The sequence below is a fragment of the Macrobrachium nipponense genome, chromosome 39, assembly GCF_015104395.2.
Source record: "Macrobrachium nipponense isolate FS-2020 chromosome 39, ASM1510439v2, whole genome shotgun sequence".
Lineage (NCBI taxonomy): Eukaryota > Metazoa > Arthropoda > Malacostraca > Decapoda > Palaemonidae > Macrobrachium > Macrobrachium nipponense.
In genome coordinates this window covers 42,793,809-42,814,889 of record NC_061099.1, presented here as the reverse complement: position 1 = coordinate 42,814,889, position 21,081 = coordinate 42,793,809, and the positions used below count along the sequence as shown (strand labels likewise).

The 21,081-nt window shown below is 41.2% G+C and overlaps 1 protein-coding gene across 1 annotated transcript in view; it reads left to right on the top strand.

The window, feature by feature from the left end:
* Nucleotides 1-21,081, top strand: part of LOC135210320 (mediator of RNA polymerase II transcription subunit 24-like) — a 132,244-nt gene that overhangs the window by 98,489 nt on the left and 12,674 nt on the right. Inside the window, 2 exon segments of the mRNA XM_064243201.1 lie at nt 4,868-5,040; nt 5,043-5,077. Coding sequence (XP_064099271.1) covers nt 4,868-5,040; nt 5,043-5,077 — 208 coding nt within the window.

The window sequence follows — 21,081 nt, the reverse complement described above, 5'->3', positions numbered from 1 at the left end:
GCTAGAGGCAACCATTCGGCATGAACCGAATAGGTACTTTCTTCTAACATCTGGGGCGCAGATCTCAGAGGCTATGGTAAAGGAAGTACAAGCAGAGGCTACGAGGTTGAACCAAAGCCTTAAGGACCGTTGGGGTCTTACGGCTAGGAGAAGGCAAGACTTGACACCAAAAAGTAAGGGACAAAGGAAGCCTAGACGTTTCCAACCCTACCAAAAGAAGCAGCCGCGCTTCCCTCAACAAGTTCCTACAGTGCCGTTAGTGCAGACAGCTCAGCCCTCCACGTCTAAAGGTCAATCACAGCCTATTTATGTGATATCCCCTCAGCCTCAACCCTCCACCTCATACGCCATCTCTCCAGCTTACAATCCAGCCTTCGAGAGTCAAGCTTCTCAGAAGTAATGACCCGCATCGAACAAGGGAGGCAGAGGTAAGCGGTCCTTTCGTGGAGAGGATCGGGAGGCCCCTTCAATAGGGGAAAGCACTTCAGAGGAGGTCGAGGGGGTTACCAGAACCAATGAGGAACTTCAGGTAGGAGGGAGGCTGTTTCACTTTCGCCACCGGTGGAACTTCAGCCAGTGGGCTCAGAGCATAGTGTCAAAAGGGCTGGGTTGGAGCTGGTTGACGAACCCACCTCCAGCCAGACCTTTCCGTCAACTTCCTTCCAAGGAATTGACAGAGTACGCAGAGGACCTCCTTCAGAAAGGAGCTATAGTCAAAAAAGTCAAGAGATTAAAATTTCAAGGTCGCTTGTTCAGCGTCCCAAAGAAAGGCTCAAACAAAAGAAGGGTAATCTTAGACTTGTCCCGCTTAAACTTAGCCATCCGCTGCGACAAGTTCAAGATGCTCACGATCTCACAGGTGCGGACCTTACTTCCCCGTGGGGCCGTCACCACCTCTATCGATCTTACAGACGCCTACTATCATATCCCTATTGCAAGACACTTCCGTCCGTATCTGGGATTCAAGATAGGAGACCAGACGTTCTCCTTCAAGGTAGTCCGTTCGGGCTCAACGTGGCACCAGGGTGTTCACGAAGCTAGCGGAAGTAGTAGTGCAACAGCTCAGAGCTCAAGGGATTATGGTAGTAGCGTATCTCGACGATTGGTTGATCTGGGCCCCATCAGTCGTAAAAAGAATGCAACAAGGCCACACTGAAAGTGATCCAATTCCTAGAATATCTAGGATTCAAGATAAACAGATCCAAGTCCAGACTCACCCCAGAGTCAAAAACTTTCAGTGGCTAGGCATTCAATGGAATCTATCCTCACACACTCTGTCGATTCCATCCACCAAAAGGAAAGAAATAGCGAAGTCAGTCAAGCAATTTCTAAGTCACAAACTAGCATCAAGGAGAGCTCAGGAAAGAATCCTCGGCTCTCTCCAGTTTGCTTCAGTAACGAACATCTTAATGAAAGCCAACTGAAAGATCTAACCAGGATCTGGCGCTCTCGAGCAAATGTCAGGTCCAGGGACAAGCTATCCTCAGTTCCTCTGATTCTAAAGAACCGGCTTCGGGCCGTGGGCAAAAGTCAAGAATCTGTCAGTGTCAGTCCCTCTTCAGTTCCCTCCACCAGGGATTACCATCCACACAGACGCGTCCTTAAGCGGCTGGGGAGGGTACTCCCAGGCAGGTCAAAAAGGTGCAAGGAATTTGGTCACCCCAGTTCCGTCAGTTCCATATAAACGTACTGGAGGCAATGGCAGTCTTCTTGACTCTGAAAAAGATTACGCCCACCAAGGTACTCCCACATAAAGCTAGTCTTGGACAGCGCAGTGGTAGTACATTGCATAAACAGAGGAGGCTCCAAGTCACGTCATCTAAATCACGTCATGATAGCCATCTTCTCCCTGGCAGACAAATTCAGTTGGCATCTTTCCTCCACCCACTTAGCTGGAGTAAGAAACGTCATAGCAGACGCCCTATCCCGATCAGTACCCCTAGAGTCGGGAATGGTCTCAGACGAGAGTTCGTTCCAATGGATCCTTCAAAAGAGTCCAGGGCTACAGGTGGATTCTCTTCGCATCACAAGCGAACCACAAACTACCGTGTTATGTAGCCCCCAACCTGGACCCTCTGGCTTACGCCACGGACGCCCCCCCCCTGGCTCTGGACTGGGAACAACTGGGAGAAGATTTTACGTCTTCCCTCCAGTGAATCTCCTTATGAAGGTCTTAGACAAACTCAGGACATTCAGGGGTCAAGTGGCTCTAGTAGCCCCAGACTGGCCGAGGAGCAATTGGTACCCCCTGATCCTGGAACTGGATCTTCGTCCCCTTCGGATCCCCAGTCCCCAAGCTCTCCCAGTCAGTACAAACGAAGACTGTGTTCGCTTCCTCAGGGATTCTCAAAACCCTAACTTTATGGATTTCATGAAGTTTGCGGCAAAAAGAGATGCGAATATTGACCCTCAGAATATTCTTTTCCTGAAATCCGATAAAAGGGATTCAACTTTGAGGCAGTATGATGCTGCCTGTCAAAAAAAAAGTTAGCAATCTTCCTGAGAGAGTCAGATATCAGAATCATGACAGTTAATTCTGCTATATCCTTTTTCAGATCTTTATTTGAAAAGGGTTTAGCAGCTAGCACGATTACGACAAAACAAGTCAGCATTGAAAAGATATTTCAATTTGGATTTAACATAGACTTGACAGATACCTATTTCTCGTCTATTCCTAAAGCATGTGCTAGACTTAGGCCCTCTGTCAGGCCTACGTCAGTTTCATGGTTCTTAAACGATGTTCTAAACTGGCTTCCGAAACCGATAATGACACATGCTCGTTTATGATGCTCCTAAGAAAAAAACTCTGTTTTTTTTATTAAGCCTAGCTTCAGGAGCAAGAATTTCAGAAACTGTCGGCTTTATCCAGAGATCCGGATCATATTCAATTCCTTCCCACGGGGGAATGCTGTACTTTCTCCGGAACGTAGCTTTTTAGCAAAGAATGAAGATCCTTTGATGAGGTGGGAACCTTGGAAGGTACTACCCCTTCCACAAGATGTTTCCCTTTGTCCGGTTTCAACCTTACGAGCCTTTCTATCCAGGACCTCCTCTTCCTCATCGGGGCCCCTCTCTTTAGGAGGGAAAAAAAAGTGGTACTTTATCCACTAAAGGCATCAGGCAACAAATCCTGTACTTATCAAACAAGCCAATCCTGACTCCTTTCCAAAGGCACATGATGTCAGGGCAGTAGCCACCTCAATTAATTACTTCCAACATATGAATTTTGCTGATTTAAATAAGAAGTATACCGGATGGAAATCGACGACAGTGTTCAAACGTCACTACCTTAAGTCCTTGGAAGCTCTGAAATTCCCAGCAGTAGCAGCGGGTAACATAGTTTCCCCATGACTCTAGCTAGATTATAGTAGAAAGATTCAGTCCTCCTTTCTACCTGCCTCACCCAACAGTTCGTCTATTCCTGCCTTGTTCATTAACATTTACCTTGTGTCTTAGCTGCTTTATGATTGTATAGTGCCCCTTTTGTCTGGTTAGGGACACTCACATCTGATTTCCATACTGATCTCATAGATGTTATCCCCTTATTTTTATGCTAGGGGTGGGGGATACATCATAATGCAATGGTTACGGGTTTTGTATATTAAGTCATATACATTCCTAAGATATTTTATTTTATCATTGATCAAATATTTATGTAAATTTATACTAATTGCTATTTCTATTTTTGATACATGTTGTTACACAGATTTATTGTGATAGGTAATCATTGTTGCTACCTTATTTGTATATATGTAAATTGACCTTATAATTATTAAACATAATTAGATTTCTTAAGGGTAATTTAAGGCATAATTTCTTGATTTTGTTTTACTGTGTACTTGTATCTTGTTAGCAATTATATCATTCTTTTATTTTGTATCTTTTATTTGAGACCTATTTTGTTTTATTATATTTTATTTACTTTGTTTACAATCTTGTGCTGTTTCTCTGGTCCCACGATTTCGCGCAAGCGACACGAGCTGAGGCCCAGAAAAAGGATTTTGTTTTTTTGACGTAAGGAAAAATCTATTTCTGGGCGATTGGCTCTTGCGCCAGCGAAATACCCCCCTACCCATCCCTTCGCTCAAGATTGTCTGCTAACTTCAGGATGGCCACTAGAGGCGCAGCAGTCGCAAGCATGGGGGATGGGTGTAGTAGTTAGTAGTAACGAGCTGCTCCCTCTGTGGGACGGCTCCCCTCTTGGAGGGTGTAGTGGGAGATTTCTATTGGCATTTGGCTCGTGGTAGTGGTCTCACTCGCCTAGTGTTCATACCGACACCCTCCTAGAGGGTGAGCGAGTCAGTCATACTGACCTTTTTCTTTATTTTATTTATTCTCTGGTATGTGTTAGTACATTTACCCTAGAAATAATAGATTAAAGGATATATTTCGCTGGCGACACGAGCCAATCGCCCAGAAATAGATTTTTCCTTACGTCAAAATCCTTTATATATATATATACATATATATATATATATATATATATATAGATCCTATATATATATATATATATATATATATATATATATATATATTTTGTATATATATTCATATGTATATTATCATATATACATATATATACATATATATAAATATATATATATATATATATATATATATGATATATATATTATATATTTATATAAAATAATATGAAAATTTATATATATTTTTATATAATATATATTTTAATAATATGTAGCCTAAATATATAAATATTTCCTGGGTAGGTTCATTTCTTTTTTCTTTTGGGCCTAAGCCCTGTGTTAAATATAAATGCCCAATACCTTCCGGTAGTGTTCATTTCTCTATATATATATATATATATATAGGATTAAAAGTTTTTATTTATTTTCACTTGAAACAGTATCAGTGGAACCAATGGAAATGATGTCAGCATGGCAATGGAAACCAATACTGTTTGCCTACTTTCATCTCAAGAGCCCCTCTCTCACTTGCTGAAGTGCACCTGGCAACAGATTTTCCCAAGTGGAATTTTGAACCACAAAGCTCTCTGTACTTTCCGTGACCTTCTCAGACTTGCGGTACAAGATGGTTTGTTAGTGACATAGTCAAGGTAAGACAAATAGAAGTTGTGGCACTGAACAGTCGTATTTTATACTTTGTTTTCTTGTATTTTGATATTTATTCCATCATTTTAAAATAAAAATGGGAGTAAAAGTGCTGTACCAAGAACTATTCAGCCCTATTTTAGAAATCTGGTTATATATTTGAATATACTGTATATGTAAATTTATATTCATAGATTTTTTCTTGACAGGATATATTTCTCTACTGTATTTGTAAATTTATTAAACTAATCGAACCTTTTTATAGTACTCTAGTTTAATCATGATTTAAATGGATGAAACCAATAATTATATTAATGCCAGTAGTGTTCAGCCCCCGAGTTGGTCTTTTTCCTGGTTGTCATGCCCATGTTCATATAACAAGGTTACTCCATTTCATGCCAGTTGTGTTCTACTTATCAGACAGATATAGGTGGCTTGCATTTGACCATTACAGTGAGCCCTCGCTACTTCGCGGTTCGACCATCGCGGATTCACGACTTCGCGGACTTTTTTCATTACGTATGTATATATTATAAAAGAAAACATATCGCGGATTTTCCGGAAATTTCGAAAATAGCCGCAATATATGAAGAGCCCAAATATTTTGTTAATTCCATTAATAATTAGTAATATCTGCTCTTACTGATGGTTCATTGCATTACATATGACATATAATTCAGTACAGAAAGAAATAAAACACGAAAAGAGAATGTGATCATACGATAATTCAGTATACGTAGTAAAATTAAATCGAACATGAAACGCAAATCAGATGCAGTCTGACTTTGTCATATTTGAATGGTGTAAGGCTGCTGATGGCTACTACTACAAATGTAATGGATGTGCATCTTTTCCTTGAATCTTTTGTATGTATACGTAGTACTGCATCCAATAATATTGTTTGTTGCAAAAATCACATCTCGAATAAGCGTACGTATCTTACAACAAAACAAGCGTAAAATAGCGTACGTAAAGCATCTATAGTACCTTGTACATATTGGAATTTGTAACTACTACGTAGCATGTAAGACGGACTGTGATTGGTTCCAATGCTGATAGATGACGAATCAGCTCCCAAGTTTTTGTATCTAGCCTGTGATTGGTGTTTTGACCGCTTCTCCGACCAGTAGCATCTTCTCGCGGCCACTTTGTTTGCCGCTCTCTCGCCCGGTAGATGCTGCTACGTTACTGTGTAACTTTAACCTGTGCTGTGCGTGACTGTTTGAAGTTGAACTTTTTGTTGAACTTTCTGTTTACGTAACCCCTGCAATGGCTCCCAAGCGTTCTGCTTCTGCTAAGGCTGGTAGTAAGCCTAAACGCCACCGAAAAATGATGACGATTGCTGAGAAGGTGACACTTCTTGATATGTTGAAAGAAGGCAGAAGTTACGCCGGTGGCCGCACGCCCGCCATTTTGGAGGTGAACGAATCCACGTTCGCTACATTAAGAAGGACGAGGCGAACATTAGAAAGACGGCTGCCATCACCTTTAGCAGGTCAGCGAAGCGAGTTGTTACTGCTCGTAATAAAACGATCGTCCGTATGGAGGTGCTTTAGCAATCTGGATTGCCGACCTGCCGGCGAAGAAGAAACATAGCCTTGGATACGAACACCATCCGAACCAAGGCTTTGAGTTTGTATGAAGAATTTGTTTGCGGCAAAGGAACCTCAAGACGACGATGGCGACCATGCTGAAGAAGATGAAGATGATGTACTAGATGAACCTCAAGCAGGGACATCCACTGACATTTCCCAGCCTCAGAAACAACGTTTTGCCCGCCAGCAAAGGATGGTTCGCGAAATTTCAGAAACGCTTCGGCCTGAAAAGCGTTTCCCTGCATGGCGAGGCTGCTTCCGCTGACACTACCGCTGCTGAAACTTACGTGAATGAGACATTTAAGAATATTATCACTGAAGGCGGATACAAGCCCGAACAAGTGTTTAATATGGATGAGACCGGCTTGTTTTGGAAGAGAATGCCGTCGCGAACTTTCCTGTTCAAAGAAGAAGCCAAAGCCTCTGGCTTTAAAGCATCAAAGATCGTGTTACCCTCTGTGATGTGGCAATGCTGCTGGATTTTGCTAAAGCCGGGGCTTATTTACAAATCGAAAAACCCTCGCGCTTTGAAAAATAAAAATAAGAATCTCCTTCCCGTGTACTGGATGCATAATCCAAAAGCATGGATTACGAAGATGCTGACCTCCAACTGGTTCCACCAGTGTTTTATCCCACAAGTCAGTAAATATCTCTTAGAGAAGGGCTTGCCATTTAAGATCCTTCTCCTTATGGATAACGCTGGTGGACACGCAACTGATCTGTCGCATGAGGGCATTCAGGTTGAGTTCCTGCACCCAACACAACGTCATTAATTCAACCGATGGACCAGGGGGTTATCAGGGCGTTCAAGGCCCTCTACACGAAGAATACCTTGGCGGACTCGTTGCATGTGTGGATGCTGCCAAGATGATGAGGATGAAACATTCAATTTGAAGGCGTACTGGCGGCAGTACACAATAGCCACGTGCCTGCAGAACATCCAGAAGGCACTGAAAGAAATGAAACCTGCTACTGTTAATGCGAGCTGGAAGAAGTTGTGGCCCCAGATTGTTTACGATGACAAGGGATTTACACCTGCTGAGATTCAACACTCTGCAGTACGGAAATCTGTGCAGTTGGCTGCGATAATTGGAGGTGACGGGTTTGGCGACATGACGACTGAAGACGTCGACGAGTTGTTGGACTGCCATTCCCAGCCGCTAACTGACGCAGACCTCGAAGACTAGACGAAATCGGCCAGTGACGAAGACCGTGAAACACCGGAAGAGACCCAAGAATTGTCGAAGAAACAGGGCTTAACATTAGAACGGCTTGCCAAGCTCTGCAACCTTGCGAAGGAGTTGAAAGAATTGTCGCAAGAGTGGGACGAGGATATGGTTCGTTCTCTGCAATTCTGCAACAAAATCGATGAAGACATGACTCCCTACAGGATGCTCTTCGAGCGAAAAAAGAAGCAGCGGCAGCAACTTCCGATTACAATGTTCTTCCAGCCTCGCAAAAAAGAGCCAGTTCCTCCTGCTACTATGCCTTCGGAAGAAATTGAAGAAGTGTCCCAGGAAGAAGTTGAAGAGGTGTCCCAGGAAAAGACACCTCCGTCTGAAGAGACGTAAAATACTATCATTGGCTGCACAGTAGAAGACATCATCAGCTTCATCATCATCATTTCTACTGTGCAGCAAATTCATCGCCATCATCATTCAAGTTTTTCTTCAACTTCTTTCGTGGTGAGTACAGTAACAATCTTTATTTTTTTTATACTTTAATATTCTAATATTTTAATATTTGTGCGTGTTTTAGTTTAGGGTACTGTAGTACATGCATTAAGTGTTCTGTACATTAAGATGGTTTTGTTAACAGTACTACATAAAGGGAGGGTGTTTTAAAAGTCTGAATATACATGTTAAATAAATACGTAAATATGGTGTCCCTACTTCGCGGATTTTCAGCTATCGCGGCCGGGTTTGGAACCTATCTACCGCGATAAACGAGGGTTCACTGTACTCATGATTTTTTGTTTTTCCTTACTATGGGGCTGCTGATAAACTAAACCCAAAGGTTGCTTTCTCCATTGCAAACTGCATAATCCATTATTTGGCAGTAGGATGACACATACTACCAGCCATAAACATAGCCCTGCTGGTAAATGTCAGACGTGCAAGATAAGCAACATAGTTCTCTGGCAGGAACCATGAAGAAAAGGCTTGATTTAGTAGAGAGTATTCCTTTCTTTTCGAGAGCAGATTCCATGTCCTTGCCAATATGTAAGTTAGTGGAATTCAAGATTTCCCTTTGACTGCCTCAATGGAGATGAAGAGTCATACATTGGGATAAATGTCCCCAATATTGGGCATGAAATAGACCTTGCAACTAAGCTTTCCCTCCTGAAACCCTGATTTTGGTAGCTGCTGTAATTATTCCAAGCCAACCACTTTTCCTGATGAAAAGAGAATCTGTGGTGAGTATTTTTCTTACACATACATAGTGAGTAATGGGGATCTTGGCTGGCTTGTGCCTGACGTGAGAATGGTAAATGCTGCAGGCAAAGGAAAGAGTCCTCTTGCCGGAGTCCTTTAATACTCTATCAATGCGTCAGATCAAAGGCACAGTTCTGGCTAAGACCAACTGAAGAGAAGCCTTTTATACGTATTGGTTGATCTGTCTTGTGGATCCTTGGGGAGCAGAGAAGTAAGTCTTTTGAGGACTCACAGTGGCTACCAAAAATAGGTTTTTCCTTCATTAACAATTTTCTTTTTTGTTAAACAAAGAAATTCAGTCAGTGGATTTTTTTAGTAGAAATTGTGCAACAGAACTACTGTATATTTCCGCGTATAAGATGACCTTTAGATGAGACGAGGTAAATAATCATGGCAAATTTTCATGAATTTATCTCATATCTGAGAAAAGTGATTATTTGCAAAAATTAAACAGTACAACTATATTAATAATAATGATGACTTACATAAAGGTTGTTTTGCTTGTTGTATCCAATAACAGTACAGTGGTACCTCGACATACAAAAGGCTCAACTTACAAAAAACTCGAGATACGAAAGCAAATACGAAAAATTTTACAGCTCTACATACGAAAATTACTCAAGTTACGAAAGGTGGTTGCTGTAAAGTCCCGAGATTCGCCCGGACCACCGAGAACAATTTTAAAACTCCCGCGCCGCCAACTGAGTAAACTTGCCACCATCCTCCTGCTCTCCCATTGGTTCCTGATGCTAGTCACCCCATAAGATCCTGCTCTCCTATTGGTCAGCATCTACCCCTTTTGCTTTAAGTATTCTATTGGTAAAAGGATGCTGTAAATTGAAAAACTTATTCATGCAATACATTTAATAACAAAAAAAAAATTAGGTAAAGATAGAATAAAGAATAGAAATGAATGGTTATTATACTGTTTGGTAGTTTCAGTAGTTGAAGAGAGATAATGAAAATTTATGGCTTACTGTGTATACACTAGGAAAAGTGATTGCTTGGCGATCGTTCGATACTCGTAAGTGCTGGATGTAAACAGAAGTTTGGAAGCTTTTGTTTTGTTTGTTTATTATAGTTAATGGTTACTTAATAATTATTTGAAATTAGTACATGCAATACATTTAATAAAAAAATTGTGAATTAGATATCATAAACTATAAAATAAATCAGACTGCTATCATCGAAGCCAACAAATACGTATTTTTTAGAATTCTTCTTCTGTTTTAATATTACGTTATGTATATGTTTCATTATAGCTGTCAGTAACTCGGTATCTCCATTAGGTAAAGATAGAATAAAGAATAGAAATGAATGGTTATTATACTGTTTGGTAGTTTCATTAGTTGAAGAGAGATACCAATGAAAATTTATGGCGTACTGTGTCCTAGGAAAAGTGATTGCTTGGCGTTCGTTCGGTACTCATAAGAGCTGAATGTAAACAATCGATTGGAAGGTTTTTTTTTTGTTTGTTTGTGTATTATAGTTAATGATTAATTAATAATTATTTGAAATTAGTACATACTGATTATTTATACATTATATTGGCATATTCTAAGCTTTTAGCTTCTTAGGTTTAGATGTCAGAATCATAGACTAGGCTACAGTAGCAACCGCTAACATAGGCTAGGCTTATTGCTAAAGGACATATGCTAAAGTCCTAATATATGCAGTAAAAATGGGGTTGAACATTACATGCAGTTGAATATTACTCAAGTATGTACAGTATTTTGCCTTTTTGGAGTCATATTTCTTCCGTCGGATCGGCGTTGTAACCCTAGAACATGTGTTGTAGGCCTGGAAATATAATTTACTGGGGTGTTTTTGTAGGGCTTGGAACGGATTAGCCATTTTACATGTAAAATGCGGTTCAAGATATGAAAAACTCATGATACGAAGGCCCCCTCAGAACGGATTAATTTCGTATCTCGAGGTACCACATATATCATATCTTTACTGTATTACAGAATAATCGTCATGTACATCATTTGCATTTGATATTGCTTACATTCTCAAAATCTCAGCTGATTTTAGTATTATCGATGTCTTCTTTGCCATTATTTGTCAGGAGAGATATTATTCGGAGATACCTTTTTATCATAACGAGGTTTGGTTGAAAACATGCACATATTACTTCATTGTATAAGCATTGAGTAGGTGTGATTTCTCTGGTTCCAAACATCACTGCCGCCTGGCCGTTACGTGTTTTATTCACCCTCGGCTATAACCTGCAGCTTTAATTTACTTGTATGCTTTCTTGATATCTCCACAGCATAAGAAATGAACAAAAATGTATTTTATTTTTACCTAATGAGAATCGGCAGTGTTTAACAATTTTAACGGAGCTCTTAATAAACACTCGATAGTTACTGTAAATGATGTCACAATCAGCTGTTTCTCAATTCGGTTGTTTATGCCAATATATGTTTACAATAATATTTTCATTCAGAATTCTAAAAACCGGATTTTGTAGTGGAGGATGGAGGAGTATCATTAGTATTACAATCGATGAGAGAGAGAGAGAGAGAGAGAGAGAGAGAGAGAGAGAGTGAGAGGAGAGAGACGAGAGAGAGAGAGCGAGAGGACTGAGAGAAGGAGAGAGAGAGAGAGAGAGAGAGAGAGAGAGAGAGAGAGAGAGAGAGAGAATTGCCTCGGGCAGGTTGTTACACTGATAGATATCCACTTGCGAAAGTAGAATAATTGCTGGATTGAGAATAATGATAATCTAAATAAAACATGTTTAACTGTAATCATATTACATGTATTATTGTTCTATTACATTATAAGAAAAAACGGTAATATGCCATTTGTATTCTAGGTTTGTTTACAGTCTCAGCTGATTGCGTTTTACCGATATCATCTCTGTCTTTAGTTACTGAATGGAACTTAATTAAGAGATACATACATTCCTTTCGTCAGTGATCAAAGTTGGGTTTAACAAAGCCGTGTCTATATGTTTTTCATACTGCTAATAATACTACAATAATGAACGATAATAATTGTACACAGTCATCTTCGTATGCCTGAATTGTTCGAAACAGTTACAATTAAATTACAAACAGCTTAGCGTGCTGCCTATCTTGATGTTCGCTGCGTTCATCATAAAAGCACGGACGGAATGTGAAAATATAGTCAAAATAATTTTTAAAATGCCATGAATGGTACCGAAGATGATTTGTATATCGACGACGAAGCCGAAGCCGAGTCACCAGAACTAGACTGGAATCCCCAAGATCGAGGTACACTCGACAAGAGAAGTGAAAATACAGTTTTCATTAGCTTTCGTTCATTGAATTTCCCATTTGTTTGTACTGAAAACACATATCGCTAAATTTACTCTAGAATATGAAAATACACTGCAAATTATATCATATAAGTTAAAACTGCAAAACAAAAACTGTTCAGATACTTAAAATCACGATATAGTATGTCTGAAGTAATTGTTATTTCTCAGTTGGATTTGTTCATAGAGATCTGGTAGATAGAATGTGAATTTCTGATTTGTAGTACAGCAGTACCTCGAGATACGAAATTAATCTGTTCCGAGGCGCCCTTCGTATCATGAAGTTTTCGTATCTTGGACCAAATTTTACATGTAAAATGGCTAATCCGTTCCAAGCCCTCCAAAAACACCCCAGTAAATTATATTTCCAGGCCTACAACACATGTTCTAGGGTTACGACGCCGATCCGACGGAAGAAATATGACTCCAAAAAGGCAAAATACTGTACATACTTGCGTAATATTCAACTGCATGTAAGTTCAACCCCATTTTTACTGCATATATTAGGACTTTAGCATATGTCCCTTAGCAATAAGCCTAGCCTATGTTAGCGGTTGCTACTGTAGCCTAGTCTATGATTCTGACATCTAATCCTAAGAGCTAAAAGCTTAGAATATGCCAATAAAATGTATAAATAATCAGTATGTACTAATTTCAAATAATTATTAATTAATCATTAACTATAATACATAAACAAACAAAAAAAAAACCTTCCAATCGATTGTTTACATTCACCTCTTACCTGTCTTACGAGTACCGAACGAACGCCAAGCAATCATTTTTCCTAGGACACAGTAAGCCATAAATTTTCATTAGTACCTCTCTTCAACTAATGAAACTACCAAACAGTATAATAACCATTCATTTCTATTCTTTATTCTATCTTTACCTAATGGAGATACCGAGTTACTGACAGCTATAGTGAAACATACGTAAAGTAACGTAATATTAAAACAGAAGAATTCTAAAAAATACGTATTTGTTGGCAGTCTGATTTATTTTATATTTTATGATATCTAATTCACAATTTTTTTATTAAATGTATTGCATGTACTCATTTCAAATAATTATTAAGTAACCATTAACTATAATAAACAAACAAAAAAAAAGCTTCCAAACTTCTGTTTACATCCAGCACTTACGAGTATCGAACGATCGCCAAGCAATCACTTTACACAGTAAGCCATAAATTTTTCATTATCTCTCTTCAACCACTGAAACTACCAAACAGTATAATAACCATTCATTTCTATTCTTTATTCTATCTTAATCTAATGTTTTTTTGTTATTAAATGTATTGCATGAATAAGTTTTTCAATTTACAGCATCCTTTTACCAATAGGAGAGCAGGACCTTATGGGGTGACTAGCATCAGGAACCAATGGGAGAGGGAGGATGGTGGCGAGTTTACTCAGTTGGCGGCGCGGGAGTTTTAAAATTGTTCTCGGTGGTCCGGGCGAATCTCGGGACTTCACAGCAACAACCTTTCGTATCTTGAAAACTTTTTGTATGTAGAGCTATAAAATCTTTCGTATTGCTTTCGTATCTCGAGTTTTTCGTAAGCTGAGCCTTTCGTATGTCGAGGTACCACTGTACTATGTATCATGAGACAATATTTACCAGTTTTCCTTCATGAACGGGGATATTATTGCATTATCGTAAGTGGTGAATGCAATTATTTTAGTTTCTACAAACTCATGTTTGTATTCCAAAGCGATTAAAGTTAGCTAACGTCAATGGCAGTCAATGTAGCGACGGCTAAGGTAGGTTGAGCATTTCTAGTTGCATCTGCAAGAGCGTTTTCTATGATGTGAGGAGGAGTCCTAGAACTTTGAGCAGGGCAAGTCACTGGATATTGGCTTACGTAACGGATTTCACACTTTGATTACTTTGACGTTGACATGGATTGAATGCTAGTTGCTGTTTACAAAGCTACTGTCTTTAAACTTAAATCTTTATCAAGGTTAAAGTAGCATGTCAGCTCAAAGATTTTCTGGCTATATACTCCCATTACAAAGCAGTTCGTAGTAGCCTACAGCCCTACACGACTGCATTTCTTTGCTGCGAGGCTGAAAGATCTCCCAACACATCAGCATTTTTTGCACGATATAAAACTTTAATTGCCTGTGCAATACATATTGAGTTATTTGTGGTAATAAATATTTTTACTTAACACAGCTTTTTTTGTGAATGATTTTTGGATGAAATCCGATTTTCAAAAGTACAGACTATATCAAGAGAGCAAGAATGACCTCAGCCTGTGTAAAATTTTCCACGTCTTTTTACAATCTTTGAATGTTACGGCAACTGTCGAATGAAATCAAGATTAGGGAATGAATTTCTTGGAGAATTAACTTGAATATTATGATCCTTCAAATTTTATCTAGCATAGTGCAGCACGATCTTGGCAGTCATATCACCCTGTTTCGCAGGTATCTGTGCACTTACTCACCGCTTTCTTCTGCCTTTCCCCCGTTACAAGTATGTCACCAATACTAAAATTCTCTCTCTCTCCACTTCTAAAACTTACTTTAAACATATATATTACCATTCAGTCTCCCAAAGGAAAATATAATGAAATTAAGTAGTTATGAATAGGCCTAAGCTTTCAAGTGAGCAGATTTTATTCTCTCTCTCTCTCTCTCTCTCTCCACTTTTAAAACACATTTGAAAAAATATTATCACTCAATCTCTCAAAGTAAATATAATGAATTAAGTATCTGTATAGATAGGCCTATGATTGTGCTCTCTCTCTCTCTCTCTCTCTCTCTCTCTCTCTCTCTCTCTCTCTCTCTCTCTCTCTCTCTCTCTTCCCACTTTTGAAACATTTGAAAAAAACATTATCACTTAATCTCTCAAAGTAAATATAATGAATTAAGTATCTCTATTGATAGGCCTATGCTTGTGCGCTCTCTCTCCCTCTATTGTCATAATATTTCAGTCTTTACTGTATTGTTCCTCAATATTTCCACAAGTACTGCCCAAATTTAAAAAAACTTTCTCTCATTGTTTAAGATCCGTCCTCAAATAGTACGTATAAATTTTACGTAAGTTTAGTGTCAAACATTACTTATAAAAGGGATTTTGACGTAAGGAAAAATCTATTTCTGGGCGATTGGTTCGTGTCGCCCAGCGAAATATCCCTTTAATCCATTATTTCTAAGGTAAATGCACTAACACATACCAGAGAATAAATAAAATAAAGAAAAGGTCAGTACTACTGACCGCTCACCCTCCAAGAGGGTGTCGGTATGAACACTAGGGCGAGTGAGACCACTACCACGAACCACTTACCAATAGAAATCTCCTACTACAAAACCCCCACAAGAGGGGAGCCGACCCACAGAGTGGGCAGCAACTACTACTACTCCATCCCATGCTGCCGACTGCTGCGCCTCTGGTGGCCATCCTGAAGTTAGCAGACAATCTTGAGCGCAGGGATGGGTAGGGTGGGATTTCGCTGGGCGACACGAACCAATCGCCCAGAAATAGATTTTTCCTTACGTCAAAATCCCTTTTCTGGGCTCAGTTCGTGTCGCTGCGCGAAATCGTACCAGAGAATTAGCACAAGATTGTAAAGAAAATAAATAAATAAGGTCTCAATAAAACTTAAAATAAAATAAAGAAATATAATTGCTAAGAAATATACATATACACAATTATACAAGTTAGAAAATATTCCTTAAAATTAACTTAAAGTTAACATATATGTACAGGGCTTACATGGAATATATGTTGATCTTAACATTTGTGTATAGTTAATATGTACAAAGTAAATAAAGCAATTATAATAATAAACTGAATTTGAACAAACTTAGAAAATAATATAATAAACAAATGTATATGACTTAGTATACAAAACCCGTAACCATTGCAAATGTAGATGTGTCACCCTAGCATAAAAATAAGGGGACCACATCATAGAGATCAGAATATACAAACAATTGTGGGTGACCCTAGCAAAAAAAATAAGGGACACCCACTGTACCATCACGAGCAGCTAAGACTCAAGGTAGACGTAGATGAACATGGTAGGTATAGACAAACTGTTGAATGAGATAGGTAGAAAGGAGAACTGGATCTTCAACTTAAGATTAAGCAGAGTCGGGGGGAAACTATGTTACCCGCCGCAACTGCTGAAAATTTCAGAGCTTCCAAGGACTTTAAGTAATGACGCTTAAATACTGTCGGCGATTTCCATCCAGTATACTTTTTTTAAATCATCAAAATTCATGTGTTGGAAATAGTTAATTGAGGTGGCAACTGCCCTGACATCATGAGCTTTAGGGAAGGAATCAGGGTTGGCTTGCTTAATAAAGTACAGGATCTGTTGCCTGATACCTTTAATAGATAAAGTACCACCTTTTTCTCTCTTAAAGAGAGGACCCGACGAGGATGTCCTGGACAGAAAGGCTCGTAAGGTCGATACTGGACAAAGAGAAACATCTTGTGGAAGGGGTATAACCTTCCACGGTTCCCACCTCATCAAAGGATCCTCATTCTTTGCTAAAAAGCTACGTTCCGGAGAAAGTAGAACTTCCCCTGTGGGAAGAAATTCTATATGATTCGGATCTCTGGATAACGCCGACAGTTCTGAAATTCTAGCTCCTGAAGCCAAGCTTAATAAAAATAGAGTTTTTCTTAAGAGCATTATAAATGAACATGTCGTATTGTCTGTTTCTGAAGCCAGCTTTAGAACATCATTCAAGAACCACGATACTGACGTAGGCCTCACTGAAGGTCTAAGTCTAGCACAAGCCTTGGGAATAGACGAGAAGTAAGAGTCTGTCAAGTCTATGTTGAACCCGAGTTGAAAAATCTTCTTCCAGGCTGACTTGTTTGTCGTAATAGTGCTAGCTGCTAAGCCTTTTTCAAATAAAGATCTGAAAAAGGATATAGCTGAATTGATTGTCATGATTCTAATATCTGATTCTCTCAGGAAGGTTGCCAACTTTTTGACTGCAGCATCATACTGTCTCAAAGTTGAATCTCTTTTATCAGATTCCAAGAAAAGAATATTTCGTGGATCAATATCTGCATCTTTTTTAGCCGCAAACTTCATGAAGTCCATAAAGTTAGGGTTTTGAGAATTCCTGAGGAAGCGAACACAGTCTTCGTTTGTACTGACTGGGAGAGCCTGGGATGGGAATTCGAAGAGGACGAAGACCCAGTTCCAGAATCAGAGGGTACCAATTGCTCTTCGGCCAGTCTGGGGCTACTAGAGCTACTTGACCCTTGAACGTCCTGAGTTTGTTCAGTACCTTCAGGAGAAGATTCACTGGAGGAAAGACATAAATCTTCTCCCAGTTGTTCCAATCTATGGACAGGGCGTCCGTGGCATAGGCCAGAGGGTCCAGGTTGGGGGCCACATAACATGGGAGTTTGTGGTTCGCTTGAGATGCGAATAGATCTACTTGTAGACCTGGAACCCTCCGGAGAATCCATTGGAACGAACTGTTGTCCAGTGACCATTCCGACTCCAGAGGAACTGAGCGGGATAGAGCATCTGCTATGACGTTTCTCACTCCAGCTATATGGGTGGAGGAGAGGTGCCAACTGAACTTGTCCGCCAGGGAGAAGATGGCTACCATGACATGATTCAGATGTCGTGACTTGGAGCCTCCCCTGTTTAAGCAATGGACTACCACTGCGCTGTCCAGAACTAGCTTTATGTGGGAGTCGTTTGGCGGACGTAACCTTTTCAGAGTCAAGAACACTGCCATCGCTTCTAGTACGTTTATGTGAAGCCGGCGGAACTGGGGTGACCAGGTTCCTTGAACCTTCTTGAACTGAGAATATCCTCCCCAGCCGCTTAATGAAGCGTCTGTGTGGATGGTAATCCCCGGAGGAGGAAACTGAAGGGGTACTGATATTGACAGGTTCTTCACTTTTGCCCAAGGACGTAGATGATTCCGTAGAATCTGTGGGACTGATGACAACTTGTCCCTGGATCTGACATTTGCTCGTGAGCGCCAGATTCTGGTTAGGTCTTTCAGTTTGGCTTTCATCAAGATGTTTGTCACTGAGGCAAATTGGAGGGAACCCAGGATTCTTTCCTGGCTTCTCCTTGAAGCAAATTTGTGTTCTAGAAATTGCTTTACTGACTTCGCCATTTCCTTTCTCTTGGCTGATGGAATCGACAGAGTATGGGAGGATAGATTCCATTGAATGCCCAGCCACTGAAAGTTGGACTCCGGAGTGAGTCTTGTGACATTCCTCGACTGTTGGAGCCCAAATCAACCAATCGTCGAGATACGCTACTACCATTATCCCCTGAGACCTCAGTTGTTGGACAACTACTTCCGCCAACTTCGTGAACACCCTGGGTGCCACGTTCAGACCGAAGGGAACTACCTTGAAGGAGAATGCTTGATCTCCTATCTTGAAGCCCAGATAAGGGCGAAAGTGTCTTGCAATAGGGATATGATAGTATGCATCTGTAAGATCGACAGAGGTGGTGACGGCCCCACGGGGAAGTAAGGTCCGCACCTGCGAGATGGTCAGCATTTTGAACTTGTCGCAGCGAATGGCCAAGTTTAAGCGGGACAAGTCTAAGATTACCCTTCTTTTTTGTGAGCCTTTCTTTGGAACGCTGAATAAGCGACCTTGAAATTTTAATCTGTTGACTCTCGCTATTGCTCCTTTCTGAAGGAGGTCCTCCGCATACTCCGTCATTTCTTTTGATGGAAGTTGAAGGAAAGGTCTGGATGGAGGGGGATTCGCAACCCAACTCCAACCCAGGCCTTTCGACACAATACTCTGTGCCCACTTGCTGAATCCCTACCGGTGCCGGAAGAGAAACAGCCTCCCTCCTACCTTCGAGCTCTCACTGCTGCTGGGTTGAGTGACCTCCGCGGCCTCCCCGGAAGTGTTTTCCCCTGTTGAGAGACCTTCCTGATCCTCTCTGACGAAAGGATCCCCTACCTCTGCCTCCCCTGCCAAAGCGGTCGTATTGCTGAAAGGCCTGGCCTTCGAACACTTGGTTGAAGGCTGGGGAGACAGCGTAAGAGGTGGAAGGTTGAGGCGGGGGGGAAATCACGTAGATGGGCTGTGATTGAGCCTTAGAAGTAGAGGGTTGGCTGATTGTACCAACGGAACAGCGAAACAGCCTGGGTGAAGCGTTGTTGCTTTTTCTGGTAAGGCTGATAACGTTTCAGTTTCCGCTGAGACTTACCTCTTGCTGATTGGTCTTGGCGTCTCTTTGCAGTGAGACCCCAACGATCCTTAAGGCTTTGGTTAAGCCTTGTCGCTTCCGCCTGGACCTCCTTTACCATTGAATCAGGAAAGAGGTCTGCCCCCCAGATGTTGGATGAAAGCAACTTATTCGGCTCATGACGAATAGTTGCTTCCTGGAGGACATGTTTCCGGCAGTTAGTTCTGGCTGTAGCGAACTCAAACATGTCAGACTGGACTGTTTGCGTCAGTGACTTGGTGAGAAGCTTGAAGAGCGGCTCAGAACCGTAAGAAATAGTCGCTACTTCCGTCATTGCCATGGTATTAATGGACCTGGCTAGCCTAGTCTTGGCCTCAAATTCAGCTTGAATGAGGCTGTCCGGAAGCCTAGGCAGCTTCTCACCAAACTGATCCATAGCACAGTCTGGCTTGAGTTTGCCCGCCGAAAAGGTGTTGGGCAAATCTTCCCACAATTCTCCGAGTGAAGGGAGCAAAGGAGATGTGGGGTCTGCTTCCCTTAGCTGTGGCAACGACTCCCCCTTCTGGGCCGCTGGAATAGTGACCGTTGCTATTTTGCTGAGAAAGGGAAGAGGAGTTCCCTCCTCCATCGTAAAAATGGTGAAGGGACTCTTGAAGGCTTGAATTCTCGTATTTGAACAATCCATATCCTCTAAACACCTGAGCCATTCTCTTTGATCCTGGTCACGTGAGTAGAGGACTGTCTCCTTAGGGACTTTTATCATCTCTAGTCATGGCTGTATCAGTGAGTCTGGCGTAGCCAATGAACGGTGGTTGGAGACCCTCCGGGTAGAACTCGAAGTCCTCAATCCTTCGAGTACCACACTCCGGAATGGAAATAAGACCGTCCTGGAAAGGGGCGTATGACGCCACCCTCCAGGGTTATTCATAGAGAACGGAGGCAGAGAGTCATAAGGTGGAGCTGAGCTAGTCCGGTGCCGAAAGCTGGGGAGTAGCTAGAGGGGCCTGATTAAGTCCGGCGATGATGTTGTCCTGAGACGTAATCCTGTCGGACAACCGGGAGAACATCTGCTCCATGCTGTTCCTCAGAGAGCCGACCAAGTCTCCCATGTGTTGCAACAGTCCAGCATTGGGATCCAAAACCGGAGCTGCTGCGGAGGTGGATGGGTAACTTGGAACAGGTACCAAGGGGAGAGGAGAAACTGCTGGCTCAGCCGGAGTACGTGGCCTCTCCTTGGAAGACCTGCTCTTTGAGGATTTGGAGCTTGAAACAGAAGCTCTAGACCTCTCTGCTCTGGGGTTTGCAGCCGGAGACTTACGAGACGTTGACGCCGACGAAGTCTTTTTGGACGACGACGACGTCTTTTTGAGGGTTTTTTACAACCAATTCTCTGGCCTTGACCTTAGGTCTTACTGAAGCGTCGGGTGAAGTATAAAGGAGCTCAGCTCCTGTAAAGCCTTGGAAGGAAGCTGGAGAGTTAGCAGGAGTAGAAGACCCAGTGGCGCCCAAGGGAAGCCCTTGGGCGTCCAACGTACCTACC